At 47.7% G+C, this 17,457-nt stretch overlaps 1 protein-coding gene across 3 annotated transcripts in view; it reads left to right on the top strand.

The window, feature by feature from the left end:
- Positions 1–17,457, top strand: part of nlrc5 (NLR family, CARD domain containing 5) — a 258,886-nt gene that overhangs the window by 93,254 nt on the left and 148,175 nt on the right. For all 3 annotated transcript variants that reach the window (XM_063066746.1, XM_063066749.1, XM_063066748.1), the window contains exon 13: positions 10,772–10,855. In XM_063066746.1, coding sequence (XP_062922816.1) covers positions 10,772–10,855 — 84 coding nt within the window. The remainder of the gene's footprint in view (positions 1–10,771; positions 10,856–17,457) is intronic.

Below are 17,457 nucleotides of genomic sequence, written 5' to 3'. Positions count from 1 at the left end.
ATGGCAGTGGAGAGTTAGCTCTGCTTTAGAAGAAAGGACTGTTAATGATCTAAAATAAGCTGGACAACTTTGGTTTCTTCTGTTGATGAGCTCGGTAACATGTTCTCTATAGATAGGAGATATCTTGGAATGGTTTGCTCAGACTTGTGGGGAAAAATGCCGAGGGAACTACTCCAGCACTCAGTTGGGTACTGCAGCTATATAAACAGCCGTCACCTTAGATAGAAACATGTATGTGCACACATAATCATGGGACATAGTATATTTATCCTGCATTTACTCCAGTACCATTATTTTAAGATTAACAATGAGTCAGTACTGGAGATAATCTCAACTAATCCCAGGAAAGAGGTCTACCAGCTTGGCCAGTAAAGACATGGCCTGGCATCTGCTCTGTCAGAGGCTGCTACATCAATTCAACATCCTGTCAACCAATCCTTAACTCCATCACTCAAAATTTAAAATATATTCTTCAAATAAATACACCTTTTTATCTTGGATAACTTCACTCACTACAACTCTGAACTGAATCCATACTTACAGACTAACTTCCAAGGGCTTTACAACTTACGTTCTCAGTGTCATTTATATTTTATTTGCACAATTTGTCTTCTTTTGTACTATTGTTGTTCGTCAGTATTTGCTTGTACATAGTGATTCATTGTATTCCGTTGTATTTCTGTATTTTCCTGTAAATGCTTACAAGAAAATTAACCTCAAGGTATGGGACTGGGACATTGGCGACAAATCTAGGAGATTGCAATCCCTGGTACACCTCCTTCTGACAAACCAATCTCAACTGGACATGAAATGGTGATTTCCTCTACAGATGCTGCCTGACCTGCCAAGTTTCTCCAGCAGCTCCTTTTTTTTGTATCCTCTTCCAGCTTCTTAGCTTTAGTGTAGTGTCCCCTGCTACTGAGGAAGTAGAATATTGGTCCAAATCATCAATGCGCGCTGGAGTTTCAAGTAACTGCACACGATTATTGCACGCTCTGGAGTCACAATATAGTTGTAGCATGATCCCTCGTGTTGAGATGTTCTAAGGGGTTGTCTATTGGTGGGTCCTCCGCTAGCTGTAGAAGCAGATCCAGGATCCACATCATCCGAACAGAGTGAAGAGCTTGCGCAGGGCTTTTATGACTGACGTGGTAGTGGTGTCGGGGCAGGGGATGGCGAAAGGGAACTGCGGGTACTCGTCAATTACATTAAGAAAGTACACATTGCGGTCGGTGGAGGGAAGGGGTCCCTTAAAGTTGACACTCAGTCGCTCAAAGGGGCAGGTGGCCTTAATTAGTTGTGCCTTTTCAGGTTGGTAGAACTGCGGTTTGAACTCTGTGCAGACTTAGCAGTCCCCGGTCATCGCCCTGATCTCCTCAAGGGAGTAAAGCAGGTTCCGGGCTTTCACGGTGGAAAAGCCAGGTGGCCCCCAGGTGGCAAAGATCTGCATGTAGGGTGTATAGGCGGTCGATCTGCGCGCTGGCGCACATTCCCCGGGATAGGGCATCGGAGAGCTCGTTGATCTTCCCAGGCCTGTACATGATGTCATAGTTGTAGGCAGAGAGTTCGATTCTCCACCTCAGAATTTTATCATTTTTGATTTTGCCCCGCTGTTGGTTACTAAACATGAAAGCGACTGAGCGCTGGTCAGTTAGCAGGGTGAACCTTTTGCCAGTGAGATAGTGCCTCCAGTGCCTAATAGCTTCCGCTATGGCCTGGGCCTCTTTCTCCACCATGGAGTGATGAATTTCAGGGCCTTGAAGGATATGGGAGAAGAACGCCACTAGTCTTCCCACCTTCTACTTGGAAGGGAATGGCCTCATCCACCGCATGCATTGCTGCTTTGGCAGTGTCCCCTTTAATGCGGCTGAAGGCCGCGCGGGCCTCGGCTGAGAGGGGGAATGTGGTGGACTTGACCAGGGGTCGGGCCTTGTCTTCATAGTTAGGGACCCATTGGGCGTAATATGAAAAAGAGCCCAGGCACCTTTTGAGGGCTCTGAGGGTGTTGGGAAGAGGGAGTTCCAACAGGGGGCACATATGGTCGGGGTCAGGGCCAATGACTCCATTCTCCACGACACACCCAAGGATAGCCAGTCGGGTGGTTCCAAACACACACTTGTCCTTGTTATAGGTGAGGTTGAAAGCTTTGGCCACTTGGAGAAAATTTTGGAGGTTGTTGTCGTGATCCTGCCGGTCGTGACCGCAGATGGTGATGTTATTCAGATATGGGAACGTGGCCTTCAGTTGGCACTAGTCCACCATCCGGTCCATTGCCCTCTGGAAGACAGATACACCATTCGTGACACCAAAGGGGACGCGCAGGAATTGATAAAGCCTGCCGTCCGCCTCGAAGGCAGTGTAAGGGTGGTCCTCCTGGCGGATGGGGAGCTGATGGTAAGCGGATTTTAGGTCTATGGTCGAGTACACCTTGTACTGTGCTATCTGATTGACCATATCCGTGATGCGGGGTAGAGGGTACGCATCGAGCTGCGTGAACCTATTGATGGTCTGGCTATAGTCCACGACCATCCTATTCTTCTCCCCGTTCCGAACAACCACCACCTGCGCCCTCCAAGGACTTGTGCTTGCCTCAGTGACCCCCTCCCTGAGCAGCCGCTGCACCTCCGACTTAATGAAAGCTCTGTCCCCCGCGCTGTACCTCCTGCTTTTAGTTGCCACAGGTTTACAGTCAGGGGTCAGGTTGGTGAACAGCGGTGGGGGAGGGATCCTGAGGGTGGAGAGGCCGCAAGTGGTGTTGGTAGTGTGGCATTTGGCATGGTGTTGGGTGGGATGTGCGGGTCGGTGTGTGTGTGTGTGGTCAGTAGTGGGGTGTGTGACGTATTCCTACAAAACTGGGGATTTTCGACGGTGATTGGTGGGAGAGGCCTGTCATACTCCATTGTCACGCTTTTCAGGTGGCTCTGGAAGTCGAGCCCCAATAGCACAGGGGCATACAGTTAAGGCATGACCAGTAATGTAAAGTCTCGATATTCTGTGCCCTGCACCACTAGCGTCGCTACACCCCCCCCCCCCCGCCGGATGTCTGTTGTATGCGACCCGGAAGCCATGGCGACCCTCTGGCTTACTGGCTATATCGCAAGTCCGCAACGCTGCACCTTGTCTGGGCGGATAAAATTCTCTGTGCTGCCCGTGTCAAACAGGCAGCTTGTCCTGCGCCCCTCCACCAGGATGTCCATCATTGACCTTGCGAGCTGGTGGGGAGCACTTTGGTCGATGGTCATGGAGGCCAGAGTTGAGTCGCTGTCTTGGTCCGGTGCGGTGGGGTGCCTGGTGAGCACCCGTGGGTCATAGGCTGTGCGAGGTGGCGCCGACCAAGATGGCCGCCCCCATGGCTCACACATGGTGGCGGCATGCAGGCAAGATGGCAACCCCCATGCCTCGCACAGGGCGCTGCTCGATCCCGCTCGCGGTTTGGACTTACAGGCTTTGGCGAAGTGGCCCTTCTTTCCGCAGCTGGAGCAGGTAGCTTCTTGGGCCAGGCAGCGTTTCCGGGGGTGCTTCTCGAGTCCGCAGAAGTAGCACTTCGCGGACTCGCGACTGGCAGCAGCCGTGGTCGATTTGCCGGCGGGTTGCAGGGTCTGCGGCGTCCACAAGGCTGTCGGGAGTTCACGTGCCTGGAGAGCATCAGAGTTGTGCAGAGTGGTGGCCTCCAGCGTGTCAGCCAGCTCAATCGCCGGACGCAAGGTAAGATCGGCGTGTTCCAGCAGCCCCGGCGCACATACACTGACCTGGCCCCCGTGATGAAGACATCTCTTACTAGGAGGTCCGCATGCTGTTCGGCCGTCAGCCCCTGGCAATCGCAGGCCCGCACGAGTGTCTGTAGGGCCCGGATGAACTCAGTGCTCGACTCTCCGGGCCGCTGCTGCCGCGTCACTAAGCGATGCCGCTTGTAGATGGTGTTTACCAGCCACAGGTATTGTTTTCTGAGAGCGCTCATTGCGCCGTGGTAGCTCAGCTTGTCTCTAGTCATTGAGTAGACCCGTGGACTGACCCTGGCGAGGAGAACTCTGAGCTTCGCAGTGGACTCAGTGACTTCAGTCTCCTCCAGGTATGATTTGAAGCAGGCTAGCCAGAGTTCGAAAGCGTTTCCGGCTTCAGGTGTTTGTGGGTCGAGGTCTAACTTGTTGGGTCTCAGGACGTGTTCCATGCCTCAAAAGTGCTGTTAATAAAATTGATGCACTATCAATTACTCCAAAAGACTGGAAGCAGAGTAAATACTGAAAGGCTTTTACTAACAGTAAAATGGATCTGCGTCCATGCTGTATGTCTGTCCTGGACTGAGGGAGGAGCAGTGACACAATCGCCTTTATTCAGGGATCTGTGGGAGGAGCCACAGGAGCAGTCAGCAGAGGGGCCTGTCCAGACAGGTAACCCAGTTACAACATATATACATGGTTTACCACACCCTTTCTGTCCGCACAATGCCGATATTCTTCTGTTTCCTCCTTATGCACGTGTCTATCGAGGAGCCTGGTGGAATCCTCTATTGTAGTTGCCTCTACCAACACCCCGAGCAGTGCATTGCACCCACCCGCCACTTTCTGTGCCCTGCACATCTCCTCTCACCTTAAATGCACGTGCTCTGGTATTAGACATTTCCATCCTGGGGAAAGGATACTGGCTGTTTACTCACAGTGAGCAAGATAACAACAGAGGGTGGTGGCAAGATAACGATCTCTCCCTCGATATCCACAAAACAAAAGAGCTGATTGTGGTTTACAGGAGGAATGGAGACAGGCTCACCCCGATCAACATCAGCAGATCTGCAGTTGAGAGGGTGAGCAGTTTCAAGTGTATACATCACCGAGGGTTTCACCTGGACTGTACACACCAGCTGTGTGGCAAAAAAAGCACAACAGCATCTCTTTCACCTCAGGTAAATGAAGAAGTTTGGCATGGGGCCAGGCCCCAAATCCCCAAGACCTTCTACAGAGGCACCACTGAGAGCATCCTGACTGGCTGTATCACTGCCTGGTATGGCAACAGCACCAACTTTGATGGCTGGGCACCACAGAGAGTGGAATGGACAGCCCAGCACATCTGTGGACGTAAACTTCCCTCCACTGAGGACATTTACAGCAGCAGGTGCTGAAAGAAGGCCTGGAAGATCATCGGGGACACCGGTCACCCCAACCATAAACTGTTTCAGCTGCTTCCGTCTGGCAAATGGCACTGTAGCATGAAAGCCAGGACCAACAGGCTATGGGATAGTTTCTTCCTACAGGGCATTGGACTTATAAATTCACATGTCTGTACATTGCAACAGAGTCATAATGTGAAGATTTTTACTCCCTCACGTTGTGGAATGGATGTACAATTTAAATAAGTTCAATTTAATATCTATGCTTCTCATAATCTTGCAAGCCACTATCAGATGTTTGGACCTCAGCCTATGCCGGTCCAGAGAAAACAACCATCGTTTGTCCAACCTCTCTTTATAGCACATGCCCTCTAACCTTGGTAGCATCTTGGTAGACCTTTTCTACATCCTTTCTAAACTTCTGACATACTTCCTTTAATGGGTGACCAGAACTAAATGCAGCACTCCAGACAGGGTCTAACTAGAGTTTTATAAGACTGCAAGATGTCTTCCCCAACTCTTGAACTCAGCTCCTTGACTTATGAAGGTGAACATGCCTTTGGTCTCTTCCCTACCCTAATAACCTGCAAAGCCACTTTTAGGGAGCCACGGACTTGGATTGGAAGATCCCACTGTACGTCAGCATTCATAAGGATCTTGCTATTTACAGAGCACTTCCCCTTTACATTTAAAGCTTCAGTTTTGGCCAGGTTAAACCCCATCTGTCATTTCTCCACTCATAACTGATCTATGTCCGGCTATATACTTTGCACTATTCACAGCAGCACTAGTCTTTGTATCATCTGCAAACCAATCTATGTTTACATCCAGATTTTACACCCACACACACGCGCGTGTGTGCGCGGGTGATTGATAAGTTCGTGGCCTAAGGTAGAAGGAGATGAGTTATTAACTTCAAACTTTCTGCATAATCACTCAAAGAGGTGACCTGCATGTGCATGTAACGAGAGCTGTATAACTCATCTCCTTCCACCTTAGGCCATGAACTTATCAATCACCCCTGCTGTGGACCATCTGGAGGTCCAAGATGCTCTCGTTACATGCACGTGCAGTTCAGCTCTTTGAGTGATAATGCAGAAAGTTTGAAGTCAACAACTCATCTCACGAACTTATCAATCACCCCTACTGTGGAGCACTTCTACAAAGAAGGGATCTGTATGCGCCACGACCTCTGGACTATGTGTGTACATGTAGAAGGGGACTAAGTTGAAAAATAAATGTGCTAGTTTTTCTAAAATTGACTCCTTTTACCTTAGGCCACAAACTTATCAATCACCTCTCGTATATGAGACGAATAGCTGAAGTCCCATTATAGGTCCCTGAGGAACACCACTAGCCTGAGGCCTCACGCCAGAATAAGTCATATTGACTACCACTCTCTGCTTTCAATGGGCAAGCTAATTCTGAATCCAAAAAGCCAATTCAGCATGGATCCCATGAATCTTAATCTTCTTGATGAGTCTCCCATGAGATACCTTGTCAAATGCTTTGCAAAATGCATGTTGACAACATCTACAGCTTTACCTTTATCAATCACCTTCATTAATTCCTTGAAAAACTCATAACTTGCCCCCTCAAAGCCATGCTGTCTGTCTCTAATTAGGCTATGGTTTTCCAGCTCTTCATAAATCCTATTCTGAGGAATCCTCTCCAATAGCTTCCCTATTACTGATGAAAGACTCACCGATCTATAGTTTCCAGGATTATCCCTAACTCCCTTCTTGAATAATGGAGCAATATTAATTACTTGCCACTCCACCCAGGGCTTCGTCTGTGACTGGAGAGGACACAAAGATATTGTTCAAGGCCACAGCAGTCTCACCTCTTCCTCTCTAACTAATCTGGTGTATATCCCATCAGGTCCTTGGAATTTATTCACCTTAATGTTCTTGAAGAGATTCAATGCTTCCTCCTTCTTTATCTTGATATGCCTGATCAAATTAGTACGGTGTGCACTGATCTCCCTACCCTCCATGTCTTTCTCCTTGATAAGTACTGATGCAAAGTACTCATTTAAGACCTCACCCATATCTTTTGCCTCCATGTACATTTTCTCCCCTTTATTGTTTTAGTAGTCCTATCCACTCTGGAGATTTCCTCTTTTTCAATGTGTGAATACAATGCCGTGGGATTCTTTGCAATCTGATTTGCCAAAGATATTTTATGGCCCCTCCTGCTTTTCTTAATACCTTCTTGAGTTCTTTTCTGGCTTCTTTATAATCTTCAAGGGCTCTGTTGATCTTAGTTCCTAAATCTTACACATCCCCTTTCTTCTTGACTGAATTTGCCAATTCTCTTGACATTCAAGGTTCCCTTAACTTGCTGTCCTTGTCCTTCTTCCTTACTGGAACACAGTTACATGACAAATACGAAGAACCATGCAGGAGGTTATTGGCATGGCATTGCAATTACTGTTCCATGGGAAGATTCCTATCACTGGCCCTTGTCCAAGGATAAGGTATGCAGCACAATAGCATTATAGAGTCAAAAACCAGCCCCTCCTGCCCACCACGTCCTTGCCGACCGTCAAGATCCCATCTGTGCTGAAATGTTGGATAAGAAGACCAGAGATTAGTGAATTGGATGGCTTCAGTGAAGGGAGTGTGGTGACATTGTGGTGCAGTTCACAGGTGTTTCTCTGGTGCTGGAGCACACCACCTTTGCAGTGAACACACACACACACACACACTAACCACTCTGTTGATCTGGCCCACTTTCCCTGAGTGCCTCATAGAATTTAATACCAGCAAGTGCCCTTAAAGGCAGTGACAGAGTGGTTGCAGAAGAACTTGACTGATATTTTTGGGCAACATTTTGACCTGGAAGTTATCCAAGACTGGCACGGCGTAGCGTCTTCAGATTTCTGAGGCTGCACTGAAGGGCTTGGTGGAGAAGATGAAGAGGAGGGGGTTCCAATAAGCACATGGGCCAACAGAGTCGATGGTCTTACAAAGAGCCTGCTTTGCATGCAAATAGTCTTTGCATGGAGTCTGGGAAGCCATCCTTTCCACTGTGATATGGCAATGCCCTCGGTTATCTATGAGACCAGCTACCATCCAGGCAACTTCTCTTCTGTGATGCTGAGCAGTCCGATCCTTGCTACACTTTTAGTTAAACTGTTCTGACATAGTTATAATGAAATCTACCCTATAAGGTGAAAAATAGTTCGGGTACCCCCGTTCACAAAAAACATGACAAGTACATCGTTGCTAATTGCCAATCATTGAGTCTATGAATCATCAGTAAAGTGATGGAAACTGTCATCCACAATGGTACCAAGCAGCAGTTTTTCACCGATAACATACTCATGAATTCCCCATTTGAACTTTGCCAGAATCACTCAGCTCCAGACTACCATAGCTTTGGTAGAAGCATTACCAAGGAGTTCAATTCCAGAGGCAAGATGAGGGTGAGGGCCTCTGATATCATCTGACTAAGTTTGGCAACAAGGCGATAAAATTCAAGTCAGTGACTGTCATAGAGAAAACACTCCAGTTGTGTAAAAGATGATTGTTGTGATTATTTGAGGTGAATTGTTCCTGCTCTAAGATCCTTGGAGCAATGTCCTTGGCCCAAACGTTTTCAGTGGAGCCCTATTCCATCACCCTCCAGAACTGTTATCTGTTAAGTGGTTGTCTAGGAGTGTCAGCTATTGAGTCAGTTGCCACCGGACACCCAGCATTTGTAGAGGAAGTATTTAGGTGATTGGTCCTGTCATATTTCTGGACAGTGTTGATCCCCCAAGATGTTGAATGTGATGAATTTGTTGAATGTCAAGGATAAATTACTGGGCTCTCCCTTGTTGGAGATGATCATTGATTTATTGATCAGTTTGGGCTGCTGCTAGTTTAGTTTTCCCAATCAACCACTCCAATTCCACTCAGTTAGTATTCCCACTTCCATCTTCATGGATGCAAACTAGTTGTTCTGTATGGATGAACATACAATCTTCATTGGGAATGTGAGTATCAGATCAAAATTGCACCAGTGGAAAGGCCCAGGCACTGACATACGACTGTCCTGGTTGTTCGCAGTGACCCTACTCTGTACAAGTTGTTGTTTTTATTGCAGCTTTTGCTTTAATATGTAAATAAAATAATTGATCCAAGCTCTGACTTTCCTACTTGTTGGGTTGCTTGGCCTTACTGTACAATGCACGGCATCAAGGAATGATGGAGGATGGTTCCATGAGCTTCACCACAGCAGAAAGTGAGCTGTCCTTGTAAATAAAAAAGATCATTTAACCATTCAGCGTCTCTCCCAAGTTCCTGATTTTGCAATGCGCTCTCATGCTTATTGGGTGGTGGGAGGGGGGCTTTGATGTCCTTATCATTCATTTTATGGGGTTTTGTGGATATCTGTGTAGAGTAAGAATTTCAGGTTGTATATTGTATACGTTCTCTGATATTAAATGGATCTAAATGAAATGAATAAACGGTCGCGTAGCAATTAGCGTAACTGCTATAGTGGCAGAAACCTATCGCTTCCTGCCATTGTCTGTAAGGAGTCTGCATGTTCTCCCCATGACTGCATGAGTTTCCTCGGATGCTCTGGTTTTCTCTCATACTCATATCAGTAGGTTAATTGGTCACATGGCTATTATTGGGCTTGTCGAGCCTGGAGAGCCTGTCACTGTACTGTACCTCTGAAAAATCAATTCATTTGAAATTTTGTTGCTGTATTAATGTGGAAAACATTGCAACAAATAGGTTTTGTTCATCAGGTAATCTGTTTTATTCATGACATTAACTGAGGGAGAAATAGCAGCCAAACTCACATGTTCTTTGGTAAATGGGATTATTTATGTCTACCTGAGAGGGGCCCTTGATCAACTATCTCATTTGACAACCCAGACTTCCGCTATACTGTAATGGAATGGGAGGGAAGAGTCTCCAAAAAGTGGTGGATACCACCGAGTCAATCACAGGCAAAGCTTTCCATGCCACTGAGCACATTTTTAAGGAGTGCTGCCTGCCACAAGAAAACAGCTTATACTTTCAAGGACTCCCGCCATCTAGCCTATGCTCTCTTCTCTCTGCTGCCATCAGGAAGGAGGTACAGAAGCCTTAGGTCCCACACCAGCAGGTTCAGGAACAGTTCTTGCCCTTCAATCATCAGGCTCCTGAACCAGCATGGATAACTTCACTCACCTCAATACTGAACTGATTCTGAAACCTATAGACTCCCTGTCAAGGGGAATATAACTCATGATCTCAGTATTATTTATCTATCTATTTGTAAATTAGTTATTATTTCTATTTATTTGTACAATTTGTCTCCTTTTGTACTTTGGTTGTTTATCAGTCTGTGAGTATAGTTTTTCATTGATTCTTTTGCATTTCTTTGTTCTACTGTGAATATCTGCAAGAAAATGAATCTTAAAGTAGTATATAGTGGCATATATGTGGTTAATAAATTTACTCTGAACTCTGATGGAGTTTAGTCATTGATTATGTCTCTGCAGTGGGACTTGACTTGGCAATCTTCTGACTGAGAGTTAAGGTTGCCAGCAGCTGATGCATGGCTGATACGGCAAGAAATTGGGCAACAGTTAGTTTTGAGGTGGTGGGGCAAACAGTTATATTAAAAGATTTGTTAGATTTCTGAAGTTTTATCTGCATGTACTGACGTTATATACTTCCTTTACAGTCTAATGAACTGCAAATTAAAAGAGCAGCATGTACAATCTCTCAGCCAAATCTTGCCGCACAGTCCTCAACTGGCATGTCTCGAGTAAGTTGAACATCTTCTTTGTAATGCATTGAAACAGAAAGTACTCTTGCACTCAAAGATTTAAAACAATTTGACCAATGTGAGCACCAGGCCAGATTGGAAAGGTCAGGTACAGGCTGAATCAAGGCAGTGGGTTCTAGACCCAAGAGCCCGGCACCCGCTGTTTGGCTGATTTACAGAACATAGAATAGTACAGCACAGTACAGGCCCTTCGGCCCACAATATTGTGCCGACCCTCAAACCCTGCCTCCCATATAAGTCCCCACCTTAGATTCCTCCATATACCTGTCTAGTAGTCTCTTGAATTTCACTAGTGTATCCGCTTCCACCACTGACTCAGGCAGTGCATTCCACGCACCAACCACTCTCTGAGTAAAAAACCTTCCTCTAGTATCCCCCTTGAACTTCCCACCCCTTACCTTAAAGCCATGTCCTCTTGTATTGAGCAGTGGTGCCCTGGGGAAGAGGCGCTGGCTATCCACTCTATCTATTCCTCTTATTATCTTGTACACCTCTATCATGTCTCCTCTCATCCTCCTTCTCTCCAAAGAGTAAAGCCCTAGCTCCCTTAATCTCTGATCATAATGCATACTTTCTAAACCAGGCAGCATCCTGGTAAATCTCCTCTGTACCCTTTCCAATGCTTCCACATCCTTCCTATAGTGAGGTGACCAGAACTGGACACAATACTCCAAGTGTGGCCTAATCAGAGTTTTATAGAGCGGCATCATTACATTGCGACTCTTAAACTCTATCCCTCGACTTATGGAAGCTAACACCCCATAAGCTTTCTTAACTACCCTATCAGCCTGTGAGGCAACTTTCAGAGATCTGTGGACATGTACCCCGAGATCCCTCTGCTCCTCCACACTACCAAGTATCCTGCCATTTATTTTGTACTCTGCCTTGGAGTTTGTCCTTCCAAAGTGTACCACCTCACATTTCTCCGGGTTGAACTCCATCTGCCACTTCTCAGCCCACTTCTGCATCCTATCAATGTCTCCCTGCAATCTTTGACAATCCTCTACACTATCTACAACACCACCAACCTTTGTGTTATCTGCAAACTTGCCAACTCACCCTTCTACCCCCACATCCAGGTCGTTAATAAAAATCACGAAAAGTAGAGGTCCCAGAACAGATCCTTGTGGGACACCACTAGTCACAATCCTCCAATCTGAATGTACTCCCTCCACCACCACCCTCTGCCTTCTGCAGGCAAGCCAATTCTGAATCCACCTGGCCAAACTTCCCTGGATCCCATGCCTTCTAACTTTCTGAATAAGCCTACCGTGTGGAACCTTGTCAAATGCCTTACTAAAATCCATATAAATCACATCCACTGCACTACCTTCATCTATATGCCTGGTCACCTCCTCAAAGAACTCTATCAGACTTGTTAGACACGATCTGCCCTTCACAAAGCCATGCTGACTGTCCCTGATCAGACCATGATTCTCTAAATGCCTATAGATCCTATCTCTAAGAATCTTTTCCAACAGCCTTCCCACCACAGACGTAAGGCTCACTGGTCTATAATTACCCAAACTATCCCTACTACCTTTTTTGACAAGGGAACAACATTCGCCTCCCTCCAATCCTCCGGTACCATTCCCATGGACAACGAGGACATAAAGATCCTAGCCAGGTCAGATTTAAGCATCAGGTCAGATTTAAAAGGTCAGGGTGTTGGGGCCAGAGGAGAGGGGCAGTCCAATGTATTGCTCACTGCTCATGAGGTTTACTCATGTCTGCACTGAACTGAGGCTGTGGCCTGCAGTTAACGGACCCTTGTTTGGCTGTGACTGGCTTTGTGGCTGTAAACTCACTTCTGTGAAGTTCAATTCTGAATGTTATTTACTTACTTCTATCGCTTGCACGATTTGTTTGCACGTTGGGTGTTTGACGATCTTCTTTGTTTTTCATGGTTCCTATCGGGTTTCTTTGTTTTGTGGCTGCTTGTAAGGAATCAAATCTCAAGCTTGTGCATGGAATGCATCCTTTGATAATAAATGTACTTTTGAATTTACTGCAAGTGATTTGTGCAGACAGGAGCAGATTCAGATCAAAGTTCCTTTCTGTCTCAACAGATCTACTTACCTAGTTACTGTCTGAAACTTCCTTTTGAAGCATTTGCAAGTTCGATTCACATAACAGCCAATATTTCTTTTGAAATATGTAAAAAAAACATGTAACTATCTGGCTCTTCTCATATCCTGCTTAGAAAATCATAAGGGTGTTTTACAAGCAAAGAAATAATTTTGTAATGAGTCACATTTGCAATTTGGCAGCTGAATTTACACATAGCATGCTCCCACAAAGAGCAACGGGTAAATGATAAATGTTTTTGGAAAGGTCAACAAGGAATAAGGATCAAGCATGACATTAAGGCAAAACTGTGCACTGGAATCTTCTGCGTTCACCTAAGATGGGTCTTCACTCCAGGCACGTTGATACTATTACAATTTGCCCACCTTACAGTTTGGATAATTCATATGGGGCTCAGTCATTTGTGGGCAGATCTGTAGGAATGGCTTTAATCGTTGCTGCCAGTTGACAAACATAACGAGAATCTATGGTTGCCTGGGTGAATGTGAAGAATTCAGGGACTTTATCAATGGGAATTTCCAGAACCTTGGAGTTGAATTGACCACAGATATTCTCACTCAACCTCAAGAGCAAAAGTCATGGAAGCTCCAAAGGGTGACGAAGGGGAGAAACTCCACTAAAACTCATGCGAACCCTGCTATTTATTTCTGTCTCATTTCCTTTTGAAATTGATTTATTGTTGTCACGTGTACTGAGGTACAGTGAAAAACTGTATTTTGTATGCCATCCATCCTGATCATTACAGTCGTACTTGGTTGATATTAGTAACTAAGAAGATGAAGTAGAGGTAGGCTTTTCAGCCCCTTGTGCCTGCTGTGACATTGTTGCTGATCTTTTACGACAAATAGCTTTGCATTCCCTTAATATTCCAAAAATCTCTCCTTCCGTAGTTCTCTTCAGTAGAGAATTCCAAAGATTCTATCCATTGACATCCAACTCTTGGTTTTAGGCATTTTAGCCAGGTGACATGTCATTTTCAGCTCTGCCTTGTTGAGCTTGTGTCACTTCATGTTTAAGTGCTATGCCTTCAGTGTTGGCATTGACCGTCCTGGTCACGTCCCACGTTCCCCCGTGATCAGTAGCAGGCACCTTTGGTAGTGTTGGCATTGACTGTCCCGGTCACGTTCCCCCGTGATCTGTAGCAGGCACCTTTGTCAGCGTTGGCATTGACCGTCCTGGTCACGTCCCACGTCCCCCTGTGGTCTGCAGCAGGCACCTTTGGCAGTGTTGGCATTGACCGTCCTGGTCACGTTCCCCCATGATCAGTAGCAGGCACCTTTGGTAGTGTTGGCATTGACTGTCCCAGTCACGTTCCCCCGTGATCAGTAGCAGGCGCCTTTGGCAGTGTTGGCATTGACTGTCCCGGTCACGTTCCCCCGTGATCAGTAGCAAGCGCCTTTGGCAGTGTTGGCATTGACTGTCCCGGTCACGTTCCCCCGTGGTCTGTAGCAGGCACCTTTGGCAGTGTTGGCATTGACTGTCCCGGTCACGTTCCCCCGTGATCAGTAGCAGGCGCCTTTGGCAGTGTTGGCATTGACTGTCCCAGTCACGTTCCCCCGTGATCAGTAGCAAGCGCCTTTGGCAGTGTTGGCATTGACTGTCCCGGTCACGTTCCCCCGTGATCAGTAGCAGGCGCCTTTGGTAGTGTTGGCATTGACTGTCCCGGTCACGTCCCCCCGTGATCAGTAGCAGGCACCTTTGGCAGTGTTGGCATTGACCGTCCTGGCCGTGTTCCCCCGTGATCTGTAGCAGGCGCCTTTGGCAGTGTTGGCATTGACTGTCCCAGTCACGTCCCACGTTCCCCCGTGATCTGTAGCAGGCGCCTTTGGTAGTGTTGGCGTTGACTGTCCCGATCACGTTCCCACGTTCCCCCGTGATCAGTAGCAGGCGTCTTTGGTAGTGTTGGCATTGACCGTCCTGGGCACTTCCCCCCGTGATCTGTAGCAGGCACCTTTGGCAGCATTGGCATTGACTGTCCCGGTCACATTCCTCCGTGATCTGTAGCAGGCACCTTTGGCAGCGTTGGCATTGACCGTCCTGGTCACGTCCCATGTCCCCCCGTGGTCTGCAGCAGGCACCTTTGGCAGTGTTGGCATTGACCGTCCTGGTCACGTTCCCCCGTGATCAGTAGCAGGCACCTTTGGTAGTGTTGGCATTGACTGTCCCGGTCACGTTCCCCCGTGATCAGTAGCAGGCGCCTTTGGCAGTGTTGGCATTGACCGTCCTGGTCACGTCCCACGTTCCCCCGTGATCAGTAGCAGGCGCCTTTGGCAGTGTTGGCATTGACCGTCCTGGTCACGTTCCCCCGTGATCAGTAGCAGGCACCTTTGGTAGTGTTGGCATTGACTGTCCCGGTCACGTTCCCCCGTGATCAGTAGCAGGCGCCTTTGGCAGTGTTGGCATTGACTGTCCCGGTCACGTTCCCCCGTGGTCTGTAGCAGGCACCTTTGGCAGTGTTGGCATTGACTGTCCCGGTCACGTTCCCCCGTGATCTGTAGCAGGCGCCTTTGGCAGTGTTGGCATTGACCGTCCTGGTCACGTTCCCCCGTGATCTGTAGCAGGCACCTTTGGTAGTGTTGGCATTGACCGTCCTGGTCACGTCCCACGTTCCCTCGTGATCTGTAGCAGGCACCTTTGGTAGTGTTGGCATTGACCGTCCTGGGCACTTCCCCCCGTGATCTGTAGCAGGCACCTTTGGCAGTGTTGGCATTGACTGTCCCGGTCACGTTCCCCCGTGGTCTGCAGCAGGCACCTTTGGCAGTGTTGGCATTGACCGTCCTGGTCACGTTCCCCCGTGATCAGTAGCAGGTGCCTTTGGCAGTGTTGGCATTGACCGTCCTGGTCACGTTCCCCCGTGATCAGTAGCAGGCACCTTTGGCAGCGTTGGCATTGACCGTCCTGGTCACGTCCCATGTCCCCCCGTGATCAGTAGCAGGCGCCTTTGGTAGTGTTGGCATTGACTGTCCTGGTCACGTCCCCCCGTGATCAGTAGCAGGTGCCTTTGGCAGTGTTGGCATTGACCGTCCTGGTCACGTTCCCCCGTGATCAGTAGCAGGCGCCTTTGGTAGTGTTGGCATTGACTGTCCCGGTCACGTTCCCCCGTGATCAGTAGCAGGCGCCTTTGGCAGTGTTGGCATTGACTGTCCCGGTCACGTTCCCCCGTGATCAGTAGCAGGCACCTTTGGCAGTGTTGGCATTGACCGTCCTGGCCGTGTCCCCCCGTGATCTGTAGCAGGCACCTTTGGTAGTGTTGGCATTGACCGTCCTGGTCGCGTCCCCCCGTGATCTGTAGCAGGCACCTTTGGTAGTGTTGGCATTGACCGTCCTGGCCGTGTCCCCCCGTGATCTGTAGCAGGCACCTTTGGTAGTGTTGGCATTGACAGTCCTGGGCACTTCCCCCCGTGGTCTGTAGCAGGCACCTTTGGTTGCTTAGTCTTGGTTCACCATTCTGGCATGTTCTCCTTGACATTTCAAGGCCAAGATCCACAATAGAGGAACTTTTTTACCCTCGGTCAGCTGATCTCTTCTTGATTTGAGGAGCAGTCTGGGAGTTGCAGCTTCTGAGTATGGGCTGGTTGATTCATTGGGCAAGCTTTGAGGTCCCTCCAAAGCTCAGAGTCTCAGAAACAGTCCTTTCAACCTATTGAACTGCGTTGGGCATCACAATCTCGTTTAGCTTTATCCTACACTAAGCTAGCTTTATTCTCCCTATATTGCCATTGACTTTCTCTTTATTCAACTACACACTAGGGTCACCTGTCAGTGATTCAATTACATTTCCTACCTGCACATCTTTTGGATGTCGGAGGAGAATGGAGTACTTGCAGGAATCCCACTCATGCACGGGGAGAGCAAGGAAAATTGGCACAGACAGCTCCCGGGATTGATGTGGTTTGCTGGAAATGTGAGACAGCAGCTGCCCCTATACCACCCAGTTTTCTGTTAACAATTGCTTATCAAATGCCTTCTAGTAGTTCATTAAACAACATCCTAACCCCTGCCTATACACAATGATGGGCAGTATCGACTAGCTAATTCCTACTTCTAAAACTAGGTGCCAAGTTCTACACAGGTCCTACACCTCATAATAGGCAGATTCTTCTCATGACTGGTAAGAAAGTCCCCCATCTTTGTTTCATGCTGATTCTCCAAGTGTAATCCCAGGCTCAGTTTTCTGACTGGACACTGTCCGCTACTTTATCAAAAGGGTTCTGTTGAGAGCAGATGCCTAGTTCTGTTCTGAATGACCTTGAAAGTGAAGCCCTCCCTCCAGGCTGATCAGTGTTGGTGTCAAATGGCCTGCAGATTGGGAATGGATTCAAGCAGAATAACTGAATCCCAGATAAAAGAAAATGTTGAAAACACCCAGCGTGTTGACTAGTATCTGTAATGGGAAGCAGAGTTAATGCTTCAGGTGGAAGATCCTTTGCCAGAACTTAATTTCCTTTCTCCACAGATGCTGCCTGACCTGCTGAATATTGCTTACGTTCTCT

This window comes from Mobula hypostoma, chromosome 14 (assembly GCF_963921235.1).
Source record: "Mobula hypostoma chromosome 14, sMobHyp1.1, whole genome shotgun sequence".
NCBI classification, from domain to species: Eukaryota; Metazoa; Chordata; class Chondrichthyes; order Myliobatiformes; family Myliobatidae; genus Mobula; species Mobula hypostoma.
The sequence above is the reverse complement of the archived record's forward strand: the minus strand, read 5'-3'. Positions and strand labels throughout refer to the sequence as shown.